Source organism: Dama dama, chromosome 33 (genome assembly GCF_033118175.1).
Source record: "Dama dama isolate Ldn47 chromosome 33, ASM3311817v1, whole genome shotgun sequence".
Classification (NCBI taxonomy): Eukaryota; Metazoa; Chordata; class Mammalia; order Artiodactyla; family Cervidae; genus Dama; species Dama dama.
In genome coordinates, this window is record NC_083713.1 from 45,458,032 (window position 1) to 45,484,846 (window position 26,815).

Consider the following 26,815-nt stretch of genomic DNA (forward strand, 5'->3'; position numbering starts at 1 on the left):
TTACAACCTGGAAACACGTTTCCCAAACATTGTTTATACATTAATACACAAGTTAAAAAAGAATATTAGACAGCTGCAGGATTAGTAAAGATGTAAGCTCTCTGTCAAAAACTATCTTGTTATCAAATATTATTTTTCAATCTCATTAATTGGAGTAAAATGCTGTTTGATCCCCGTAATTTCTTTACTGTGCTTCACAGTCACATGTGTGTACCATCACCTAATTCTAAAATATAAATCTTGTTACTAATCCATTACAAGCATATTTTTTCATTTAAATTAGCATTGGTTTCCCCACTTTCTTGTTCTTACTGGTAATTTAAAATACATATTTTTTCCAGCATTTGTCCTACTTGTACCATGTTTTCTTAGATTACATGAAACTCTACTTTTTCTCCAAGCACTAAAAACAGCATTTGTCCAGATGTAAATCATTAACAGATTACATCTATTATAAGCATTTCAGTTTTCAACTCAATAGGTTACTTAATTTAGGTGGCTTTCAGTGGGTTCCCAGGTGTCAGTAAAGACACTGTTTTATGATTACTATAAGGGCCAGCTAGCTCATGTGCACATATTTTCCCTGACATTTGTTCCCTTGATCATGGAGCAATTTTACTTATTTTACTACATTTTCTTAACATTCTTTACACTAACTCTATTGCAGTAATACTCTTTGCTTATCCTAATAAGGATGAGACATGCTAAAAAGAATAGAAGGTAGTGTCCAATTGGCATCAAAGGCAGAAAAGAATCTTCTCAGTGGAGCAATCCAAATCGAGGACATAGAGGGAGGTATACCAGTAGTAGTAAGAATGTCAAGTTGTTAAGTATTAAATAATAAGGGCCCTGGACTGAGAGGGTTACCATGCCCCTTGTCCTCTTTAATAGCACAGATCAAAACCAGGGAAGTATTTAGATAAAAATTAACATCTGAAGAGCACCTTATTATAATGATTCCAGTCCAGTAAAATCAGGAGCAAAGACTAAAGAATTCACACTTTTCAAAGAACAGCCCCTTTGCATTCAACTGGGACTACAGAAGACTTGTATTCTGAGAGCCTCCTGTTCTGGTCCATGGGAGTTATTACTCTCTCCACTCAATCTTTCTCATCTGGGACCAGTTTAAGATGCTTCTCATTTGCTCATAAGGGCTATTCTACCTAGCTGTATAACCTACTATTTGGTAAAATAAAACAGATAACACTAAATACTTTGCCCCTTTAAGAAAAAGAAATTCCTCTAACAAAAACTGGTGAACAGAAATCTAATTTTAACTGTCAACATTATCATTCATTGTAAAAACAAAACATATCACTGACCTGAGAATATTTAAATTTACACTAACAAAGTTAATCATGGAACAGAATTTCAGGACTTTATTGTTCTCTTCTACTAGGTCTGAGACCCCACATTCCAATAAAAATAGAAAAATCTCTAAACTACAGCTTATTAGACATTAGGAAATTATAATAACTACAATGCTGACATAATTGAATTTTACTAAGCTGTACAAGCTCATACGCTCAGTGGCTCTCACAAACCAGTAAAACAATGAATTTTAATAACATTGAAGAAATACTCCAGAGCAGTGGTTCTTCTTCTTTCTACCACCTTAGACAAACCATGCTCCCACTGCGAACACTGTAGTGGTTGTCATGCATGTACTGCCAGGCAAGGGACTAAAAATATTTGAGGAATTTCTAGTTTAAAACTGCTTTTTAAATTCACATGATTTTCCTCCCTGAAGAAGATATATAGAACCCTTGGCAGGTTTTCTCTTCTATGACCTACTTGTGATCTTTGAAGTCCTGTAAAAAACTGAAGGTACTTTGATTCCCCTTTGTCAAATACTCCATAAGATGTTATGGAAAAACCTGAACAAACTTTTAGCCAACCCAATATAATGAAAATTAACATGTGACTTCATTTAACATACTAATTCAAAAATTTAAGACCTGACTATTCATTTGACCATTTAAAAATAAATACAGAAATACACAGAGAACTCAATGACAAAACCAGGCTGTTTCCTAAAGTAAATGTTAGAATTCCTAACTGTGGATTTTATTATGCTGAGATATAGTTCTATTCCACCGAAATACATTTCTGAAATCAAAACGGAAATAAATGGGAAATATTTAATAAGAAAAAAATACTAGAAAAAAAATACGGTTACAAAGCAAAGTTCATAATAATACAACTTTTTCTATATCCTAAAAGATTATAGTTGTAAGAAGGTACCATTTTGTTTTGGTTCTAAAGAAATCCTTTCTAATAATAAAGAATCCTACAAAAAAGTACTCATGTGAATCCTGTTGGTGGTTAAGAGTCTTTGAGAGACAGTTTTGAGGGCCAGCTTTGCCACTTTCAAGGGGTATGAAGCCAGAATTTGACCACTGAGCCTCAATTTCCCAAAATGGAAATAAAAAGAAAGTCTACTCTTATTAAGTTATGAGAATCAAGTATCTGGCAATACCAAATAATCAATAGATGTTAAAAAAAAAAAAAAAAATAGATGTTAGCCACCATCTACTATGGAAAAGAAAGCTTAGCTATAGATGAGATTTTGAAAAATTCTTTTGATCTTCTACTTCAATTCTTGCTTCTAAGTAAAACACCTAAATCTAGACCCAACCCAATCAAAGCAGAGGAACAGGAACATACAAGCAGACTCAAGAGGTGGAGGGAAGAAAGAGACTGAAGAACTACAGGTTTGCGTTTGTGTGTGTGTTTCTGCTTGGTATTACCCTCTTCCAAAAAGTTCATAATCACTTCTGCCTTTATAATTCACAAGGGAACTCAAGACTTCCACTATTTCGATCTAGATTTGTAGTCTGGATATGTGCCTTCTAGCAATATAGTTATACTGATATCTAACAAACTTGTAAAGTGACTAAATCATGAAAGAACTATACCTTATTTTCATTTATTCAGGAATGGAATACATTTCAAATTTAAGATTCAGATTAATTCAATGAAAAGTGACTAAATCATGAAAGAACTATACCTTATTTTCATTTATTCAGGAATGGAATACATTTCAAATTTAAGATTCAGATTAATTCAATGATTCTGGCAATTTAACTTAGTCTTACTTTTGAACTACAAGTTAAAGCACTGAATAAGCCACGACCATAAGTCTCAAATAAATTACCTTTGTTTATTTCAGAGAGAGACCAAACAGATGGGCGGCTCTTTTTTCTTCTTTGTTTCGTATTTATTGCTTTTCCTCTAATCATGGTCTGGTTGACTCCAAACTGCATCTCTGTACTACACAGTGCTGTGCTTAGTCGCTCAGTCGTGTCCAGCTCTGTGTGGTCTCATGGACTGGGGCCTGCCGGGCTCCTCCGTCCATGGGGATTCTCTAGGTAAGAATACTGGAGCGGGTTGCCATGCCCTCCTCTAGGGGACCTTTCCAACCCAGGGATCGAACCCAGGTCTCCCTCACTGCAGGCAGATTCTTTACCGTCTGAGCCAATACTACACAGTAGTCTTCACTTTCTTGAAGTCTTCACTCATATACCATATTAATTCCTATATTTCCTTTCCCTCACATATATTCCACATTTCAAACATGCTTCTTATGACAGAACTCTTTCAATTTAATACAGTAACATCACTGCCAACTGATTTTGCTCTGAGCAGAAAGCTCTCTGCGTGCCAGTAAGAAATTATATTAAAGTCTTACATTAACGACCAACTGGCTATTTGTCTGTGTGTCTGACTAGCTCAGTAGGAGACAGGATGACTAGTTGATACTAATCTATTCCTTCTTCACACATCTAAGCTGCCTTTTACTGCTCATTCTCTCCCTAGCCAAGACCTCTCTAATGCCAAAAGAATTTTAAGTTGTGTGAGCTTTGTTTGGAGTAACTATCAGTTCTTTACCTGGAATCAGAAATTCTTAACCCAAATCCAAAATCTGAAAGAAAATACTAAACCTCACCATATTTCAATCACTTGCAAAGCATTTCTCTTATGTTTCTTTCAGAAACACAAAATGATACAACAAATTACTTGCAAAAATTTCTGAGGAAGATGAAACTGTCGGTATTCCAATTAACTTTACCAGTGTTATTTAAGAAATAAGGGTTAGAATTTCAAAGAGAAAGCTTTCCTCCCTGAGGAAATGCTGTCTCTCATTAAGGAAAAAACAATATATATTACATTCACCCTTTATACTCTAAAGTTCCTTTTTCTGTTGTTGAAGTCTTTATTTCTTCTTCACTTTTTTAAATTATTTTTTTTATTGGAGTAGAGTTGATCTACAATGTTGTTCGTTTCTGCAGCACAGCAAAGTGAGCCAGTTATATATTTATACACACGTATATCCACTCTTTTAGATTCTATTCCTATAGGTTTAATACTCTATTAAAGAGTATTAAAGAGTCTCCTGTGCTATACAGTAAGTTCTTACAGTAGTGTGTATATGTACCAGGTGGCGCTAGTGGTAAAGAACCTGCCTGCTAAAGCAGGAGAGATAAGAAAGCAGTTCAATCCCTGGGTTGGGAAGATTGCCTGGAGGAGGACATGGCAACCCACGCCAGGATTCTTGCCTGGAGAACCCCATGAACAGAGGAGCCTGAAGGGCTACAGTCCATGGGATCGCGAAGAGTCAGACACAACTGAAGCTACTAGCATGGCAAGCACGTGCATGTCAGTCCCAATCTCCCAATTTATCCCTCCCGCCCCCTCTCCCCCTTGGTAACTGTATTTGTTTCCTACATCTGTGACTCAATTTCTGTTTTGTAAATAGGTTCATTTGTACCATGTGCTTATATTTCACATATAAGCGGTATCATATGATATTTCCTTTCTCCATCTGACTTACTTCACTTGGTATGATGGTGTCTAGGTCTATCCATATCACTGCAAATGGCACTATTTCATTCTTTTTAATGGCTGAGTAATATATACTTACCACATCTTCTTTATCCATTCCTCTGTCAATGGACATTTAGATTGCTTCCATGTCCTGATTATTTCAATAGTGCTACAATGAACATGGTGGTGCATGGATCTTTTTGAATTATGGTTTTCTCTGGATTTATGTCCAAGAATGGGACTGCTAGATCATACGGTAGCTCTATTTTTAGTTTTTAAAGAAACCTCCAGTGTTTTCCATAGTAGCTGCACCAATTTATATTCCTACCAACAGTGTAGAAGGATTCCCTTTTCTCCACACAATCTACAACATTTAATGTTTGTTGATTTTTTGATTATGGCCATTCTAACTAGTATAAGGTGATACACCTCACTGTAGTTTTGATTTCCATTTCTCTAGTAATTAGTGACGTTGAGCATCTTTTCATATGCCTTTTGACTAGCTGTATGTGTTCTTTAGAAAAATGTCTACTTGGATTTTCTGTCCACTTTTTTATTTTTTTTTGATAGATATATGGACTGTTTATATATTTTGAGATTAATCCCTTTTTGGTCGCTTTGTTTGCAAATATTTTCTTCTATTCTGTGGGTTTTCTTTTCATTTCCTTTATGGTTTCCTTTGCTGTGCAAAAGCTTTTAATTAGGTCCCATTTGTTCATTACTCTTGGAAGTGGATCAAAAAAGATCTCACTGCGATTTATGTCAGAAAGTGTTCTGCCTATGTTTTTGTCTACGAGTTTTATAGTATCCAGTCTTATATCCACTGAGTTTATTTTTGTATATGGTGTCAGAGAATGTTCTAATTTCATTCTTTTATATGTATCTGTCCAGTTATCCCAGCACTATTTATTGAATGCACTGCTTTTCCTCCACTGTATATTCTTGCCGCCTCTGTCATGGACCCAGTGACCATAGCTGCATGGGTTTACCTCTGCGCTTTCTATCCTGTCCCACTGATCTGTATATTTCTGTTTTCTGTGCCATGATCATTCTGTTTTGATTAAAGTTCTTTATTTTATAATTTTCTCCCCTTTCCATTAAACTTCACCAAAATTTATAGCATGAGTTCTTTATACCAGGCAATATACATGGGAGATAAGGATGTGTCTAGTGACACAGTGTGCTAAGTGCTAAAGTTCTGCAGACAGTTCTGCAGAAGACAAAGGAGCTGTGTGGTTTGTCGAAGGGGAGAGATTTTAATTTTAAAAGAACAGTCAGTACCTGAGCTAAAATTGAGTATGATGAATTCAGCATTCTAAACAAATAACAATATGTGCAGGAGCAACACACATGGAGAATGCAGGAAATGGTTAATAGCTTAGCATGGTGAGAGAGAAGGACATGGAAAACTAACTCTCCTTCCACGGGGTGGAGGTGGGGGGGTTAGACCTGGCTCTAATATTTATAGGACTACTTCAGCCTCCTTGAAAATCTAATTCCCATCTTTAAAGTAAGGTTAATAATTCCTCTCTTTAGTGCTCCTGTGAAGACTGAAAGAGATAATGTTAACAAGTACTTGTTGCAGTGTTTTGAATGTACTGAGCACACAATCATTAACACAATAAATGTCAACCATTATTTTTCGTGCTGGACTGGCTGGAGTTAATGAGAGAGAAGGAAGAACTGAAGGTGAGGCCAGGTTTCCCACTTTACTGACTGGATGAAACATCACTCATCATGATAGGGAACCCAAAATACAGGTTGATACAAAGTGGGAAATTTTAGATGTATTAAACTGCAAATACCTATGGGATACTGAAGTAAAAACTCCTAGTAAGCAATAGGAAATACAAATGAAAATTAAAAGGGAGGTTCTCAGGAGAGAGACTCAGGATAGGCTAGGCAGACTCAGAAGTCTATTTCTCAGAGTAGTAGCTTATGAAAAGGGATTCCACAAGTGCCAAGTAGGGATCAGAAAGCTGGAAAGAAAAAACAAAACAGAAGGGAGCAGTGTCAGAGAAATTAAGAAAGAAAATCATTTTGAAAAGGAATATTAAACTTTCAAATAATGGATTGAAAATGAATTTTAAATTTTGTAATTAAGAGTTCTGTGGTCAATTTAAGGAGAAAAAAATTTAGTCTAGGAGTGACTGCACAACATATGTGGTAGCAACTATAGTTCACTGTGAAACGGGGACTCTCTCTTCTCTAGTCTTACAAGATACTTAACTATGAAGAGATTTAGGCATAAAGATTTTTTCTCTAACACAGGAGAAACTTGAATGTTTAAAAAAAATCCTAGCAAGAACACTGGGTATAAAGGAAAGGCTGCAGTGAGAAGGGGCAATATACACAGCACAGGAAGTAGAATTAAGTTTGGGCAGGGAGAACCACCCTTTATCCTCTGAGATACAAGGAAAAATGGTATGATGGAAGTGGATGTAAATTAAGTTTGTAATTAATTTCATGAAAGAGGGAGGAAGAAGCAGGACGTTCCCTCATGATTAACTTTCATGAAACTGGAAGTGAGGTCCACTGAAAACTAAAATGCAAAGTGAATATATGGAATAGACACAGAAAAAAAATGGGACAGGGATGTAGGATGGATGGATGGATGTGCTGCTAATCACTTCAGTTGTGTCTGACTCTGTGTAACCCTATGGACTGTAGCCCACCAGGCTCCTCTGTCCATGGGATTCTCCAGGCATGGATGGACAGTACTAGCTAGTAAGATTCTAGTTCAGAATATGAAGGTTGTGAACTCTAGTTATTCAGATCTTAGTTTGGATGATTCATCTCTTAGTCTCTTCATCCTTTCTATATGGAACACCACAGCACTTGACCCATTTTAGAATGGATTTGAGGTCTTCTGCTGTTTCAATGTTTTGCTAGCTTTGCTGCAGGCTCTCTTCTACCTGACCTTCCTTTTACCTCTATAACTTAGCAATTTTTCAGGGCAGGCACTTCATCCTTCCTTCTCTGTACAAGGCCTGGTAAAAGGAAGCTAGTTTTACTTATAGTTCCTAACAACTGTGATCAAGTTTTGATGTATTTACTTTGGCTTTCCATTTTAAAGTTTCTAATTATTTTTTTTGCCAATAACTTATTTCTCCTAGTCTATTTCTTAATCCTGAAAAACACTTGCTGTACTTGGGAAGAAAGAAACTTGTAGACTCACAATCTAGAAGAAATGAGTAAAATTAATACAATGGGTTTTTATAACTGTCCTGTGTTGTGTGTGTGTTTGCTCAGTCATGTCCAACTCTTTGCGACCCCATGGACTGTATCCTGTCAGGCTCCTCTGTCCATAGGATTTTCCAGGCAAGAATACTGGAGTGGGATGTTATTTCCTTCTCCAATAACTGTCTTACTTTGTTATAATTTTAAACATCCTCAAGCTGTAAGCTTTCTTGTTTGTTCAAATGGCCTTTAGAGAACCCTTTATCACTACTTTATCATCATTTATTCACTAAAACTTAGATGTGCAGTAAAAGTTAACCTGTTTACCATTTAGGTGTGAAGGAATTATTATGGGCTTCCCTTGCCGCTCAGTTGTTAAAGAATCCACCTGCAATGCAAGAGACCTGGATTCGATCCCTGGGTTGGGAAGACCTCCTGGAGAAAGGAAAGGCTACTCACTCCAGTATTCTGTCCATGGGGAAGTAATTATTATAAATTAATGTAAAATGGGATTTTTTAAAAAGTGTGCCATATCCTGACAACTATAAAACTAAGCTGAACAGACAAGTCCACTTGATCTTATAAACATATATGTGTGTGTATATACATGTATTTCTTAGATGTTTAGAAACTTTATAAGCAATGTCTAATTTCAGAGTGGTCCTCTAAGGAAGGCTTAGCAAACTAGGACACACCTGTCCTGCCACCTGTTTCTTTTTATTGGAACGTAGTCTCACTCATTCCTTTATGTACTGTCTTTGGCTGCTTTGGTGCTACAGTGGCAGAGTTGAAGAGTTGTGACAGGGACCACATGGCCCACAAAATCAAAATACCACTTGGCCCTTTACAGAAAAAGTCTGCCAACTTTTGTCCTAAAGCCTCCCTATTCAAAGTATAATCCACAGATTAGCAATGTATTAGCCTTGCCTGGGAATTCCTTAGAAATTCAGAATTGCAGAATGTACCCTGACATACTGAATCAAAATTTCTCTTCAGCCAGAACCTCTAGTGACTCTGAAAGCCTCAAAGTAAATACTATTACTATTTGGAAATATATAAATTAGCAAAGAGATTTCCTGGGAGATTATCACTTCAGAAATCTATCCCACTTCAAAAATCTATCCCAATTGATTTCCACTTGAAAGCTTCAAAGTTACTACAGTTTTAAACAAAAAAATACGTAAATTAAACAATGGTAAAACGTTATTTGTTTCACTGTATCGTTATGTTCCTAAAACAGATTTTGACTTCTTTAGAATGTTATAGGACAGATAACGTGAATAAGAAATCAGGTAAGAAACGATGCAGAAGTTAAAAAAAAAATTCTCCCATTTGTCCCTCTCTTGTTTTTGTGTATATTTACATTGCTAAGACAGTGGCTACACATTGGATGCATTGGATAACTGTGTATGCATATATACATTTGTATTTCTTTAGCCTTTTTTAAAAAAATACATCTCAAAGTAATCTGTCAGGAGAAAATACAGCAAAATATTTTTAGGATAAAGTGCCAGAGAATAAGACTAAAACTATCATATTAGCTAGCTTACCAGATTATAAATCTAACCCCTCAAGAAAATTAGAGATACCAAGGGAACATTTCATGCAAAGATGGGCACAATAAAGGACAGAAATGGTTATGGACCTAACAGAAGCAGAAGATACTAAGGATAGGTGGCAAGAATACACGGAAGAACTATACAAAAAAGATCTTCACGACCCAGATAATCACCATGGTGTGATCACTCACCTAGAGCCAGACATCCTGGAATGTGAAGTCAAGTGGGCCTTAGGAAGCATCACTACAAACAAAGCTAGTGGAGGTGATGGAATTCCAGTTGAGCTATTTCAAATCCTGAAGGATGATGCTGTGAAAGTGCTGCACTCAATATGCCAGCAAATTTGGAAAACTCAGCAGTGGCCACAGGACTGGAAAAGGTTAGTTTTCATTCTAGTCCCCAAGAAAGGCAATGCCAAAGAATGCTCAAACTACCGCACAATTGCACTCATCTCACATGATAGCAATGTAATGCTCAAAATTCTCCAAGCCAGGCTTCAACAGTACGTGAACCATGAATTTCAGATGTTCAAGTTGGATTTAGAAAAGGCAGAAGAACCAGAGATCAAATTGCCAACATCTGTTGGAGCATCGAAAAAGCAAGAGAGTTCCAGAAAAACATCTACTTCTGCTTTATTGACTATGCCAAAGCCTTTGACTGTGTGGATTACAACAAACTGCAGAAAATTCTGAAACAGATGGGAATACCAGACCACCTGACCTGCCTCTTGAGAAATCTGTATGCAGATCAGGAAGCAACAGATAGAACTGAACCTGGAACAACAGACTTGTTCCAAATAGGAAAAGGAGTACGTCAAAGCTGTATACTGTCACTCTGTTTATTTAACTTATATGCAAAGTACATCATGAGAAATGCTGGGCTGGAAGAAGCACAAGCTGGAATCAAGACTGCCAGGAGAAATATCAATAACCTCAGATATGCAGATGACACCACCCTTATGGCAGAAAGTGAAGAACTAAAGAGCCTCTTGAGTGAAGGAGGAGAGCGAAAAAGTTGGCTTAAAGCTCAACGTTCAGAAAACAAAGATCATGGCATCCAGTCCCATCACTTCATGGCAAACATGGACAAACAGTGGAAACAGTGGATAACTTTATTTTTTTGAGCTCCAAAATCACTGCAGATGGTGACTGCAGCCATGAAATTAAAAGATGCTTACTCCTTGGAAGCAAAGTTATGGCCAACCTAGACAGCATATTAAAAAGCAGAGGCATTACTTTGCCAACAAAGGTCCATCTAATCAAGGCTATGGTTTTTCCAGTAGTCATGTGTGGATGTAAGAGTTGGACTATAAAGAAAGCTGAGCACCAAAGAGCTGATGCTTTTGAACTATGGTGCTGGAGAAGACTCTTGAGAGTCCCTTGGACTGCAAGGAGATCCAGCCAGTCCATCCTAAAGGAGATGAGTCCTGAGTGTTCACTGGAAGGACTGACATTGAAGCTGAAACTCCAGTCCTTTGGCCACCTGATGCGAAGAGCTGCCTCATTTGAAAAGACCCTAATGCTGGGAAAGACTGAAGACAAGAGGAGACGGGGATGATAGAGGATGAGATGGTTGGATGGCATCACTGACTCAATGGACCAGAGTTTGAGTAAACTCAATGACAGGTAATGACAGGGAGGCCTGGCTTGCGGCAGTCCATGAGGTCGCAGAGTCGGACAAGACTAAGCAACTGAACTGAAGTGAACTGAAGGTGTAGTTATATTTAGGTGGAGTGATGTATTTCAAGTGCATATACCACCCATATACACACATATGCATGTCTAGAGTCATATGGTTTTAGTAATCAAGATTACAAATACAGAAATAATTATTAAATGTGCTATATGATTATACTTGTATAAAAACAGAAATATTTACATATGTATAGTTTTTTTTTTAATCTGAGGTATAATCTGCAATCTGTTCACACTAGTTAATTCAGCATTATTCAAAATAAGATTTTGCAGTCGTTAACTAAGTTATACAATTCTGTGCTACATGTATTAATTCTACAATCATAAAAAAATCAATAAAGGGAAATTTTAAATCAGTCACTGTCCTGGCAAATAAATTTCTCAATTACTCTTTGAAATAGAAATGCTATTAAAATATAAAAGCATTAGAAATATTATTGCACTGACTTCAAGGTTTCACAATAATCCTGAGCTAAGGGATTATCTAGAAAAACATTTACTTAAAAGATGTAAGGTGAGGAAAAAAATATAAATGTATATATATACACACGTAATGTTGAGCTATAATGCATCATTCTTAAAACTACATGGGCTTCTGAGGTGGTGCTAGTGGTAAAGAACCTGTCTGCCAGGGCAGGGAATGTAAGAGGCAAACTGGATCCCTGGGTCGGAAAGATCCCCTGAAAAGAGGGCATGTCAACCCACTCCAGTATTCTCCAGCCTGGAGAATCCCACGGACAGAAAAGCCATTCTGAGCATTTACTCCATTGCATCATTAGCGTGGTAATCAGGCTAATAATGTGCATTATAAATAAGTGTCAGTTATAAAGTAGCCCCCATTTTAATGAAGCAAGTCAATTTATCAATCTACACAATGGTAGACTATGTTAATAACAGAATTCAAAATTTCAACTTTAAGCAGTTCCTCGTTTTTTAAAAAGGATTTTCTTTTTCCTTAGTTTCCCAGCTATACTGCCAACTTCTCTAGTCCTTATGATCTCTTTAATCACTTCTGAATCTCCATTCTATAATAATCTATGCCTCATTTAGAATTTTACCAACTAGAAAATTTAATTGAATCACAACCTATGTTTTGCTGGTATGATAGTAACTAACATAATAACATACAGGCACTGAAAGATCCTAACAATGAGTGGAGTTCTTTAACATAGAATTAAAATGTGTGCATTTAAGTTATTTCTCATTGTATTACAGTTTCCTGAAAATTAAAGAGAAATAAATGTATATCTGGTTGGATGAAACTGCATACTAACTTACAGTCTAGTTTACTTATATATAGCAATCTGTTGCTACTGTTTAACTGCTAAGTCCTGTCCCACTCTTGCGACCCCACAAATTGTAGCCCACGTGGTTCCTCTGTTTATGGGATTTCCCAGGCAAGAATACTGGAGTGAGGTACCAGGTTGCCATTTCCTTCTCCAGGGATCTTCTCGACCTAGGGATCGAACCCGCGTCTCCTACATTATTAGCAGATTCTTTACCACTGAGCCAGCAGAAAAGCTGTATATATAGCAGTTTACTTGGTTGCAAACTGAACTAAACATGTTAACTTTACTCATCAGTGTTATCAAGGTAGAAAAGTGGCTAAGGACATCTATCTGTCCTGGATACTGTCCTTAGTTAGAGAAAGTCCTTATTTGTTAGAAAGTTAGGCCAAACAATACCAAAAAAAAAATGGGATTCCCAAGACTTTAGATTTCATAAGTCAGTTTAAAAATAACACCATGTCTTGTTGACAAACTTGTTTTGCCAAGAACAAGGTTCAAAAATCACTACCATGTACTATTAGCATTATTTAATACAAGAAAGAGCATATTATTATCAAAAGAACAGAACGGGGAAAAAATTTAAAGGATAAAAATCTAAAGATAAATAACAATTACTCAAGAAAATATAATTTGCAACCAGTGGTAGGCCACAGTCAGACATCCAGCTTAAATTATGGAAAGGAAAGAAAAGCTCTGGGACTACATCAGATTTATCATCTGATGTATCTGTTGCTTTACCTAGTAAACGTATTTATTGCATATGAGTGTAGATATCACTGCTTGTAATCCCATTTTGGAGAGGAGGAAATTGATTCATAATTTATGAAGATTGTTGAACACATATAAAGGGTTCCAAGTACAACATTGCCAAGTGCTATCTCTCTTAGGTATTTCTCATCCATGCTATTCTGTGCATATGGACACCTGTGTCTATTCAGCAACCCATACATGACACATTGTAAATTTGTGTATGCAAAAGCCATAGCAAATAGATGCAAAGCAAACAGCAGCTATATTACTTTATGAAAGTAACAAAGAAACCAAGAATATTTAATATGATTTCTTACAGGATTTTGTTACATCTATTTAAGTCTCCATTCAGAATTTTAATGGAATATATAAGACATGTATATTTTAACCCTTCGCTTCAGAAGCCTCTGTGCAATGCCATCAATATATTAATTAATAGTGACAGCTTTACAACAGTCCCTAGAATGAAGATAATGAATAATGAAATGATAGATAATGAAACTTCATGATACTCAAATAGCAAGGCCAAGTTCTTGATCTATCTCTTTTGTCAGTAGCTTCTCTCCAACTGCAATTAGCCATCTGACATCTGTTTCATTAGTCCATGGCAATAAAGAATATCTGATCTCACAAAGCGGCAACTCTCCAAAGTCTGTATAAAAGAGGCACACCATCAATTTATTGTGTTCAATTTAAATCTTGTGTGCTTGGAAAAGAAACTTCTAATTTAAATACTAAAATCACCTACTTCTCTTGATCTTCAAGACTTATATTACTGATCAAGAACTCATAACCTCATTTCTATTATGATTTTACTATTTTGTTTGTACTATATCTTAACCTGTAAGAAAAATAACGGCCCCAGTAATAAGAACAAGAACTTAGAGAAAACCCTTTCACATACAAATGTAATGGAGATTTAAATATTTCAGCATCTAACTACATCCAGAACATTACACAGGAATAACACGTGAGATGTGTTAATTTTCACTCTGTAAAAGTTACCAAAAACAGTTTACCAAAAAGCAATTCAAATGAAAATCAACTAACTGTTCACTTTTCTTTCTTACTTCTAACTTACTCTGCAAATACCAAACACCATTGCAATACAATTTAAAAAAAAACAACAAGGTTGTACAGAAATGTTTAAATTGAATTAAAAGCATGTGTTTGTTGAAACTGAGTGTCCTAATATCCACAAATATCATTTGTGGTTGGAAGAAGCAGAAAGGTGGATAACTCAGAGTGATCCAGACAAAAAAACCAACAGCACCAGGAAGACAGTAATTTGTATATTCACTATAGATTGCCAACCAAATTCTATATATTTTAACATTTTAGGAAATGCACAGATAAGACCATTTGAGAGGCACCTAAAGTACAAATGAAACAAAAGGGAGGGGGAAGAAAACAACCTTAAAAACAATGATATGGCCGTTCAGACGCTCAGTTGTGTCCGACTCTTTGCGACCCATAGGACATCACAAAAACTGGTTAGAACCAACAAGGTCCAACATGGCAGAAGAGCGAACCTCATCATATGCTCCCTGTAATACCTTAGTATCTAAATGATGCACCCACCAGCCCCATGACAGTTCTGAGGCTAACCATAAAAGGTCAAGAAGTAGGTGGTGGCCAATCCTGAAGTTGCTGCCCCTTCCACAAATTAATTGGGATAATCCCAATCACATACATTACCCATCACATACATTATCGTTCCCCAACTAAATTTATTTCTAGATTATAAACTAACATTTTTACCCTAGACAGGACCTATGATAATCACTGAGTTACCTAACAAGCTGATAACTATAAATCTGCAGCTACATCACTGGAAACAGTGGGAGACTTTATTTTCTTGGGCTCCAAAATCATCGCAGATGGTGACTGCAGCCTTGAGTTAAAAGACGCTTGCTCCTTGGAAGAAAAGCTATGACAAACCTAAACAGCATATTAAAAAGCAGAGATGTTACTTTGCCAACAAAGGTCCGTCTAGTCAAAGCTATGGTTTTTCTAGCAGTCATGTATGGATATTGAGAGTTGGACCATAAAGAAGGCTGAGCGATAAAGAAGTGACGCTTTTGAACTGAAGACTCTTGAGAGTCCCTTGGACTGCAAGGAGATCCAACCAGTCAATCCTAAAGGAAATCAGTCCTGCTATTCATTGGAAGGGCTGATGCTAAAGCTGAAGCTCCAGTACTTTGGCCACCTGATGCAAAGAACTGACTCATGATGCTGGGAAGTTTGAAGGCAGGAGGAGAAAGGGACGACAGAGGATGAAATGGTTGGATGGCATCACCGACTCAATGGACATGAGTCTGAGTAAGCTCCAGTAGTTGTTGATGGACAGTGAAGCCTGGTGTGCTGCAGTCCATGGGGTCGCAAAGAGTTGGACACTACTGAGGGACTGAACTGAACTGAGATGGCGTTTGCGCACAGGTAATGTGAAATGTGAGAAAAATCATTCTGAAGTGGAGCACTCTGGTCACTGACAGAAAACAGTGAAGGAGAGAACAGAGTGAGATTTTATTAATAAGAAGAGACTTTAACTGGATTTGGCAATATTGCATGGGCAAAAGTGCCACAGAGCAAAGGCTCACAGCAAGTGCCTTTAATTGTCAATAAAATGACACTGCTTCAATCAGTGAAATTCTTCCTGTTGATTCGAGATGGGCAAACAAAAACAATAAACATAGTTAGGTGCCAGCTATGCCACGTGCAAATTATTTGGCTTTGTGCAAGGCAAAAAATCCCTTGGGACTCAGTGTCTTCATCTGTTAAAAAAAAAAAAAGGAGGACCTGGACGAATGATAACCCCTATGGGTGACTTAGAAGAGACTAAGTTCTCCAAAAACCTTTAATATGAAGGTCTAAGACATCCAAAGTGATCCTAGAATATTTGTTAAAAAGTTGTACTTTTTAACAACTCAAGTACATATCTCCTATCTATACCTATCTTCCTCCCCATTCAGAAGGACTTTAAATAAGTTCTCATGCTGCCACCAGCTCAGTCTGGAAAGAACCCCAAGATTCTTTTAGGTTTTGGGTTCTCTCTCTGACTGTAGTATCTTTACATAGGTGGTCATATACTTAAACACATTAACTCCTGAAAACTATAATTAAAGCAGATTACCATTATGTGAAACATTAACTACAGAGTCGGGCACGACTGAAGCGACTTAGCATGCATGCATGCATCGGAGGAGGACATGGCAGCCCACTCCAGTGCTCTTGCCTGGAGAATCCCAGGGACAGAGGAGCCTGGGTGGGCTGCCGTCTATGGGGTCGCACAGAGTCAGACACGACTGAAGTGACTTAGCAGCAGCAGCATACTGTTCAATTTGCCTGCTTGGAAATCACTAACAAAACCCAAAGAGTGAACAGGGAAAACCTAATGAATAGTGAACTAAAGATGTTGATTAAATAGGACAGAAGAATAGGATAATGAATTATAAAGTAAGGAGAAGTAGGCAATGCCTAAACAGACACCCCAGGGAATCTAAAGTTACTGCCTCTGCCTCTAGCTCTTTAACAGATTTTTCAGAAACTAAGAAAATAATTTAAAAGTACAACTGACCTAAATTTCCTTTTCTACAAAGAAAGTGACTGCTTCCTAATCACGAAGTTTATATATTTGACAATACAGTATACCTTCTAACCCAGTAAAGTTTGCAAAATCAGCCTGACAACCATCTTTCTTAAAAATATGCCTCTGGGGGTTTTCCCTGGAAGTCCAGTGGTTAAGACTCCGTACTTCCACTGCAGGGGGCATGGGTCTGAGCCCTGGTTGGGAAACTAAGATCTTGCATGCCTCAGTGAGTGGTCAAAAAAAAAAAAAGCCTTTGAAGCCCATTAAGTAGCTGACTAAAAATACACCGTGCAAAGTTCTTTAACCATCTTATTTCCTAAAGGTCTTCCCTTGTGGCTCAGCCGGTAAAGAATCCACCTGCAATGCAAGAGACCTGGGTTCAATCCCAGTGTTGGGAAGATCCCCTGAAGAAGGTAACAGCTACTCACTCCAGTATTCTGGACTGGAGAATTCCATGGACTGTATAGTCCATGGGGTCGCAAAGAGTCAGACACAACTGAGTGACTATCACTTTCCTAAAGGTCTGTGCGTATGTGAAAATGAAAGTTTCTCAGCTGTATCTGTTATGGACTATGTTTGTGTCCATTTCCTAACCACCCAATTCATGTCAAAACCTTACCCTCCAACTGACCATATCAGAAAGCGGGGCCATTAGAGGTAATTAGGATTGGATGAGAGTCATAAGAGTTAAGCCCTCATAAATGGGATGTGGGATAAGTGTTCTTGTAAAAGTCACAAGAGAGCTTGCATCCTCTCTCTGTTCTCTGCCCTGTGAGGATACAATGAGAAGGACGTCCTCTGCAACCCAGAAGATGGACCTCACCAGAAACTGACCAGCTGGCACCCTGATCTTAAGAATTACAGTCTCTAGAACTGTGGGAAATAAATTTTTGTTGTTCATGAGGATTCCTAAGTGGCCTAGATGGTAAAGAATCTGCCTGCAATGCAGGAGACCAGGGTTTGATCCCTAAGTCAGGAAGATCCCCTGGAGAAGGGCATGACAATCCACTCCAGTATTCTTGCCTGATGAATTCCATGGACAGAGGAACCTGATGGGCTACAGTCCATCGGAGTGCACAGAGTCAGACATGGCTGAATGACTAACACATGCACATGCATAAGCCACCCAGTTTATGGTACTTTTTTATAGCAGCTTGAACTAAGATAATACCTAACAAATATGAAAGTGTAAATATAAAAAAATTTTTTATGAGTGCAAAGGTTTTATTTCTTATCTCAACTTCTCTAATTAATTATTGATCTAAACTGTGATTTCATTAAATGTCTCATCTAAAATTTACTACGTAACAATAAAGATTATTATTTTCTCCCCTCAAGGAGTTCATGTTTCTAAGGAAGTACAACTAATTGATAGCCATAGTAAATATGGGCTTCTCAAATTTTTTTCCCACTCTACTAATTAGTTTAAAAAAATGCCCTTGGGTTTAAATCTGCAAAGGAGAGCAAATGACTGCTTTTTGTAAAAAACAAACCAATTAGACTTGATTATTTTATTCTCTTCATCCTTGATACTCATGATGGACTTAGAAATATGGAATATTGTTAATAATAATCTTAAAAAAATAAAGAGAAAATTCTCTTTGTTTTATGTCTCAATTATAGTGCCTTTCTTTACTTTTTCATTAGTTAAGGAGACCTCTGTTTAATAAATTATCTTAGAAACTAGCTATTATTTATATTAGGTTTTCCTTAAAAAACAGATATATATGATGATTGGTCTTTCAAATATATTTAAAACATTGAAATCTCAAAAAAATATTGAATAGAAAATACTGCAAAAAAATTTAAATTAAAAATGGATTACAAATATCTATACTATGATCCCAATTTTAAAGAAATGCTAAGAATGGAACGATGCACATTAAAATGTTGTCAGTCATTTTCTCTGATTAAGAGTTTTTCCATTATTTTTTTATCTTTTGAATTTTTAACAAAGAACCTGTACTTAATGTAATCAGAGGAAACATTTATATTAACATCAGTTTATTTTAAATAAAATATACCTAACCTGTTCTAAACACATTTTTATAAAAGTGTGATGTTGAAAAATAATAAAATGCATCAATCTGATTTCTCAGAAAATAAAGTCTGAAGATTTTAACTTTCTCAAAAGGCAGAGCTGTTTCCCTGTACAAGCACTCACTCTGCTGGTGACAAAGAGAACGTCCTTATATTCTGCCGGTTCTGAAGTAACTGCATTATTTGCTTCAAACACCAGAGGGCAGGGTTTTCACTGTGAAAAACTATCAATTATCACTATGTTATATACCTTTTTTGGGTCTGTGGTTTCCGTTAATCTGTGATCAAATGCCACTGTATTTATTATGTCTTTTTGGACTGTACTTCTATTCAGTATATATGGATCAATTAAAATTACAGTTTGACTCCAATGAGCTAATAGCTGATTTGTATATAAAATTGGACTTCCCAATTTTGGGTGACTCAGACAGTAAGAATCTGCCTGCAATGCAGCAGACCCCAGGTTCAACCCCTGGTTTGGGAAGACCTTCTGGAGAAGGGAATGGCAATCCACTCCAGTATTCTTGCCCGCAAAAATTCCATGGACAGAGGAACCTGGGGCACTACAGTCCATGGGATTGCAAAGTCAGACATGAATGAGCAACTAAGACACACACCTATGTAAAATTAACTTCTCTTTACTTACCAATATGTAAGTCTCTGATCTGACACTATCTCATATTTGAATGAATAATAAAGACATTGAAAACTGAGGTCCATCACTACTGGTTCTAGTCTAATAAAAAATGCAAAGATAAATTTTAGGAAATTAGTTAAATGCCCTTAGAATTCCAGATCCTTAAAGAACACTGAAATGCTTTCTTCTAACTCTAAAAGCTTCTAACATATGAGTCTTAGGAATTCTGATGATAGTGGAAGTGAAGCTGAGAGGGAAAATATTCCAGGAAGAAAGAACAGCAAGAGCAAAGCCAAAAGTTCACAGTCCATTTAGAGAATGTCAGGGTAATCTGGTAACAGCTACGAGAGAGGCAGCACTGGAGAAAAAGCTGAAGATAAAGTTGGAAAAGCAGAGCAGGGTCACTTGGGGAAGGACTGTTTGGCTATACCTGGGAGTCAGACTTGCTTTTGAAAGAATCAAGAAAGCCACTGAAGACTTTTAAACAAGCGAACTGTGACTAAGATCTGTTTTTATAAAGGCTGTAATACACAAGACAAATCAGACTGAGAACCTGGGAGTAGGGGACTCCAAGGAGTAAAGTACCCTAACCAAGACTTTAAATAGGGCAAAAACACCGTGGGTGCTAAGACAAAGTATTCCAATAACACCTCAAAAGGCAAGAATGACTGGACTTGCTGAAGGGCTAAACAGAGTGAAAAAGGGTTTCAGGCCTTGACAAGTAGGTGGATACTTATGTCTAGGACTAAACGTTTTAACAATTCTAAGTGCCAGGTGCTTTCTGACTCCAGGTGGCAAAATCTACTAAATACCTGGAAATATAGGACTAGAATTCAGGGGAGAAGTGAGACATAAATAAGTAAAAGAAAAAAAAAATAAAACTAAGGTTTTTTTATGTGACTTATTGTATTATCTATATCAGACTCACACCCTCATTAAAGTTAACTGGTTGATGTCAATGAGCAGCAATAGAAAGTAACTCTGAATTGACTACTTAGCAAAATTAACTTTCGAACTGAATGTTACCCATGTAAATTTATGCGAGGGCACTGCACCATTACATATAACTTAGTTTAGATTATTAATCATTATCCACTCAAAACACACACACAAAATTTATTGGCAAGTATGTGATTTATGTTACATACATAGATAGCGATTTATTAAGATGTCTTAAATAAACTTATACATTTAAGTCAAAATTTTTGACTTAAAATTTTTGAAATCAAAATTTTTAAAGATATATTTATAAGACAGAAAAATGAATTTAAAAATAACAAAGAACATTAATAATGATTATTAGTAACTACCATTAGTATTAAACTTCTTACTTACACAGTTCCTCAAACAGATTTCATTTGCTCTCTCTGAGTTGTCCATGGGGTGGGCAGGAACTGGTAGTAACAACAGTACCAAGTATAATACTCTTGATAACATATGTATCATTAACAGAATTTATTTTCTACTCTTCATCCTCTTCTCCCACTTCTTCCAACCTTAAGTTTGTAGGATAAACTAGAGATCTTAGATGCTCTCATTTGGAAAATTTTATTTAAAACCAGTCTTCCTAACATAAACAAACTAGATTAGAATACTGATTACCAAATTTTCCGAAACTCTTTTAAACAGAAAATTCAGACCAAAGAAATTTAATGTTCCGCTATAAAACAAATCTAATATTGTCTAGATATATAAACTGGGAGGGGGTGCCATAAATGCTTGCTAATTATTACACAGAGTTTAAATCTGAGGAAAACTTCAATCCAATTATTAAGTCTAACTATCCAAGCATGAATTTTTAATTCAGCCTTCACAAACTGTTTCAAATGAAATTTCATCCCAAAAGGATTAATAGCTGCCAAAGTTCCATACATCTTATTTTTTTAATTTAATTTTTAAAAATACCTCTGCATTATCTACATATAGAGTTTAAAATATTCTTCTCCACTTATCTAACGACCGAGCCAAGCTGTACTTTATAAAGACTGGGACCTCAATGTATTATTTCAAAAATAAGCAACCTCTTGCTTCTATTTTAGTATGTTCAACAGAGTTGGAATGCATTGGGAAAAAAACAAAACAAAACAGGAATACTTACTTGAACCTGGCAGGTGAAAGAGGAGTAGGAGGAAACATTCCTGGTTCAAAAGAATCAAAGTAAGTCACTGTCCAAGAAAAGCTGCAGCAGGAGAATCCAGCAGTTAGGGATATTATAAGTAGAGTCCAGAATCCTTAATGGGGAAAGAGGAGAAAACTTGAATTATTAACACCAAAGCAATTAAATTAACTCAGATCACGTTCAGAAGATCATACATATTTCTAATCTTCTAAATTATACTTAAGTGATAAAAGAGATATAAGCCTAAGAGAAAATCTCCTGTGGAAGTGTAAAATATTAAAGCAAAACTAGAAGTCATATCAATGAATACTTTAATTCAATTATAATTTACTATGTGGAAAAGAATACAAGTTCAACTTAAAAATAAAGCTTTTATCTTCAGTTTTATAAAACTGAAAACTGTGGGGAAAATGTCAAAACACTTCACTGTTAAAATGTCCTGACATTTTTCATTTAACTCTGTGATCACCACTTGCTACTTTTTATTACTGAGTACTAAGTGATCCCTTTCTTTCCATACCATGAACTTTTGACATATGAATTAATTTTATTAGAGTGTCTACTCTTTATAACTTTCCTACAAACATTACAAACCTAATCTGATTCCTTAACTTTGCTCACTCGGTACATGAAGAAATGTTACTTTCCAATTTATAAATGGGCTGGGATCCTAGATTTTCAGTCACACTGTAACTGCAATTTATGAGAGATATCAAGTCAAAAGCACAGTACTACAACGAGCTGTAAGAGCAAAGAGTTAAGATATGGAACAATGTGGGGAATAAACAGTGACTAATGGAAGAAATTAATTTGAAGGATTGAAGATACACATTCAAATTGCCTCCTTCATACAGTTTACAAAAGCCACCGCTACGGATGAGTGTATCCCAGGCCTCAGGAGTACATAGAAGAAAGGCTGAGAAGACTACAACAGAGGCTGACTTATGAATTACCAAATTCCCTGGCTGCACAAAATGCACAATCAAATATAGCTTTATTTTAGCAAGGAGTAGGAAATAAATGTGTACTGGACTGTCTGTAAACTAATTAAAACTCAGTAAGAGACTGAGTCACTGAAAGAGAAACTCAGAGCAATGAAGCAATAAACAAATCTGTAGCAAAGTAGTTTTGAAAGATGAACCTAATTTTTTTCTCCTGATAGTCCCCCTTCCCTTACCCCTCCCTGCCCCCCGTTTTCAAAAGATAATGAACTTTGTGTTAACTGCCCCAGAAGGATGTGGCAAAGAAAGTAGAAACAGCCCTATGTCTCTTTGGTTTTTATGTTGCAAAACTAAGGTAACTAGTAGGACAGATATAAGAAGGAGGGTAAAGACAAAATATCTTGGCTAGCAAGAATACAGAAAAAAAATGTGTATAACAGGGAGACAGTGAGGGCTTTACCTACAGATGAGAAAGAGTCCTGGTTTTGAAAAGTGGTGTGTGTGTGGCTGCATTTGTATGTGTATATGGAGAGGTAGTAGTGTTGCTGAGGTTTCCTGGTGGAGCCATCAAGAAGCCACATACACCAGAGAGGAATTGGATCTGTATACAGAATCTTGGCAGATGGGCCCAGAGCCAAGACTGCAGATGCCTCTGCCTTAAGTGGGGCATAGAAATAGCACATGGTCATGTGGCTTGGAAGCTGCTGCATCTGCAAGGCCATCCTGAACAGAATGCAAAATGTTTCAGCAGTAACTCATTTGGGCAAAATGTCTTCAGGACTAGATCGTACTCCCATCCCAATATCCTGGCCCAGTCAAACTCTAGAACCATACCCAATGTGGGACTGAGCAGAGATAACCTGAGTAAAGACTGAGGGCAACCTTCCTGCCAACCCAGAGACTGTATGGGGACTGTGGTGGAATGATGGAAAATTCTAAATATCTAAAAAATTGAGAAAGACACAAAATAACCAACAATAACAAAATGTGAGGCTCCCTAAAGCCCATCAGGCTTTTTTACTCAGGTGCTTTAACAGAACACTTACTGGATTTAATACAAAAATATTCTTGAGTCTTCAGAAATAACTACTATTCTATGATCTAAGTGTCTGCCTCATTTTGGGCATTTTAGTTATTTTACATTCACTTTGAACTGATCAACAGTTACATCCTTGATAAAAGTCACATCACAATGATAGGGCTAAAAGAGTACATTGCAATACTGTAGTACATTGCAATACTGTGGTCTAGAAATGTGTGTATGCTTCTGAAATTACTCAATTCATGTATGAACAAGCAGAAAAACCACAAAAGTTGGTAGTTCACAACTACATTTTTTAACAAAAACCCTGAAGCTAAAAATTTGATAACTTGTGTTTTGTAAACCCATTTTACCAAGTTAACATAATTTCTAAAAGGTACATAAAAATTAAGTTAGTCTTCCTTCCCCAATTTACCAACTCTGTTTCTAAAAGCAATCAGTTTATTGTTCATCTTTTGTAAAAATATAGGTAATGTAGATAGCTATGTACAAGAATGAGCCAGTTATAAACAAATGTATGCCATGTATGTATTTTCTCAGTTTATTTTCCACAAATGGGATTCTCACTAAAAAAACTATCCTGAACTTTTTCACACATTTTTGGAGACCTTCCATATCCAGTACACAGAGCCACAATTCCACTGCATATTTTTTATTATTGCACTTTTTCACTATTAAAAATAAAGCTGCAAGTAACATTCTTACACAGTTATACAAAGATATCTGTAACAAATTTCTGAACAACTGTTGTGTCAAAGAATACAGGTCTTTAAATACACACTTCCTTGTTTCTTCTCTATAGTTAATTTTCATTAGGTGATGATATGGAAATTTCTCTTTCATCCACTGTAACCCCCTGGACTCAATGGTTTCACCTAAAGCAAATAGGAGAGTAGGTGGGAAATTCCTAGTCTAACCCCTTTACTGGAGTTTTATCTTCACCTGTCTAATCGGGGAGATTGCTTTTCAAAATATATGATTTTTATTTCAAAGTGTAGTTATTTTTCTAGAAATATGATGGCAGCTCTATGTGTTTCTAAAAAAGCTTCCAGCAAAGAAAGATTATGATATGTTGTTAACATTTCATTATTATTTGGCAATTTCAGGCTTATAGAGATGAGATGATTTTTAGAAGTTTTATGAAGTCAGAGATGTAAGTAAAAACAAACAGAAAAACAAAATAAAATCCTCCCATGTTCCCATACTAGGAAAGGTTTGTTATTAAAAAATGTTAAGCTATCAATTACATTCTTCTAAAATGTATTCCTGTCATAAATACGCAATAGGACAAGATGTGACCACATATTGATGAATTCCAAGTCCTGTTTTAGAGCTTCCGACATTTGAAATGTTTAAGTAAGCTAACATACTATGAAATATAATGCAGTAATAAAAAAAAGAATGAGGTCGAACTATGTTTACTGATACAGAATGAACTCCAAGATATTTTAATGAAGCTGCAGCATATGCATGATTACAATTATTTTTTCTACAGCTGTGATAAAACCACATATCTTAAGTTATTATACTTATTATATACATATAAACAAATAGAAAAAGATGTGAAAATACACAAGTAGATTAATGGTAACCTGTGCTTTAATGAAATTTTTTTCATGAGACTGTAACTCATATAACTAAGTTATGAAATTAAAAATAAAAAATAATTTAACAGTCAGGTAGTTTTATAAGCTGTAAAAACTATAACCAGCTGGCTACTAATAAAAGCTTTGATGGACTCATGCATATAACTAATCAACAATTTTTATGGTAAGCAAATGTGTGCAACTTTATCAAAAAGCTGAACAGCCGTGGGTCTTCCAGCTTATTTCCAAGTACAGGAGCAGAGGAAAGGGGCCTTTCCTCCCCTACCAGTGCCATCGACCTGTCAACACACAGTTGGGAGTAAGGCAGCTGCGCTGATAAAGGTCTCCACTCAACTATCCTGTCAATCTGCCACTCAGCTTGTAGGAATTCTACTCCCTTTCCTATTAAAAGGTTAAGGAGTGGAAGGGAATATCTGACTGAAACGGATGAAACTTGAGTTAAGTACCATTTGTAGTTTCCAATCATGTTAAATCATCATATTCACATGGGAAACTTAAAAAAAACTTTATTATTATGAACAATTTCAAACATACACAAAAGTAGAAGAAAGAATACAATGAGTGCTCACTTTGGCAGCACATATACTAAAATTGGAACAATCCAGAGATTAGCATGGCCCCTGTGCAAGGATGACATGCAAATTTATTAAGTGTTCTGCATTTTTTGGAAGCAACCTAGATGTCCATTGACAAATGACTGCATAAAGAAGCTATGGTACATGTATACAATGGAATATTACTTAGCCAACTTAGCTCCATAATCTGTAAAACATCTTCATTTTTAGATTTTTAAACAATTTGAATGCTCAATCCAATGATTTCCCCCCCTTTCCTTTCCAATCACCTGCCATTAGCATTTGTCCATTTACAAATAGTATCAAATAAATTAGTAGGCATAGACTCATAAACGATGAAAAAGAACGTTATACATATTTTAGCAAAAGGGGATGGTTTGTGCTTTTGCCTTCGTCCTCTCTGTTAAATGACACCTGGTTGAGAATACAATAGTTTTCCCAAAAACAACCAGATGGTAAATATCCTCAGCTTCGCTCACCATCAGGTCTCTTTCCCAACTACTCAACTCTGACGTTTTAGCATGAAAGCAGCCATAATCAATATATAAAACAATGGGGCATGGGTATGCTACAATGATATTCAATTTACAAAAACAGGTAGCAGATCAGGTTTGGCCTGAGGGCCACAGTTCGCTGACCTCTGCTCTGGACGATTCCATCAAAAATATTTTATTTTTTTTAGCATAACTGAGAATAACTGATGAGTAATATTAAATGATTCCTAATATAATACAATAACAAAGTGTTTCCAGATACAGGTAAATAAGATAATTAAAATCTTATAATGTATCTTAGATATATAAAAGGGGCCAATGCACCAATCAGGTAATTTCAAGATCAAATAAGCTTTATTCTATAAAAATATATATATCTCAATTTTCTCTTTATTCTGTGGAAGGTTACGTAAGTAAGAATAAAAGACATTAAATAATTCTTACAAAAAGAACTGCTCAAGAAAATTTAAAA

General features: G+C 36.1%; 1 protein-coding gene and 1 non-coding gene across 4 annotated transcripts in view; one reads left to right on the top strand and one right to left on the bottom strand.

Moving 5' to 3' along the window:
• ARL6IP6 (ADP ribosylation factor like GTPase 6 interacting protein 6) overlaps nucleotides 1–26,815 on the bottom strand; it is a 34,100-nt gene that overhangs the window by 1,499 nt on the left and 5,786 nt on the right. The window contains exons 3-4 of one of the 3 annotated variants that reach the window (XM_061135303.1): nucleotides 21,664–21,796; nucleotides 20,901–20,959 (exon numbers count right to left, since the gene is read on the bottom strand). In XM_061135303.1, coding sequence (XP_060991286.1) covers nucleotides 20,920–20,959; nucleotides 21,664–21,796 — 173 coding nt within the window. In that variant the 3' untranslated portion in view covers nucleotides 20,901–20,919. Of the gene's footprint in view, nucleotides 1–20,900; nucleotides 21,062–21,663; nucleotides 21,797–26,815 lie in introns of those variants that run through there. The other 2 variants (XM_061135304.1, XM_061135302.1) reach the window with 2 other exon arrangements.
• On the top strand, nucleotides 25,836–25,939 carry LOC133051327 (U6 spliceosomal RNA). Its single transcript, XR_009691829.1, has one exon. It is a non-coding gene; the product is annotated as a U6 spliceosomal RNA (small nuclear RNA).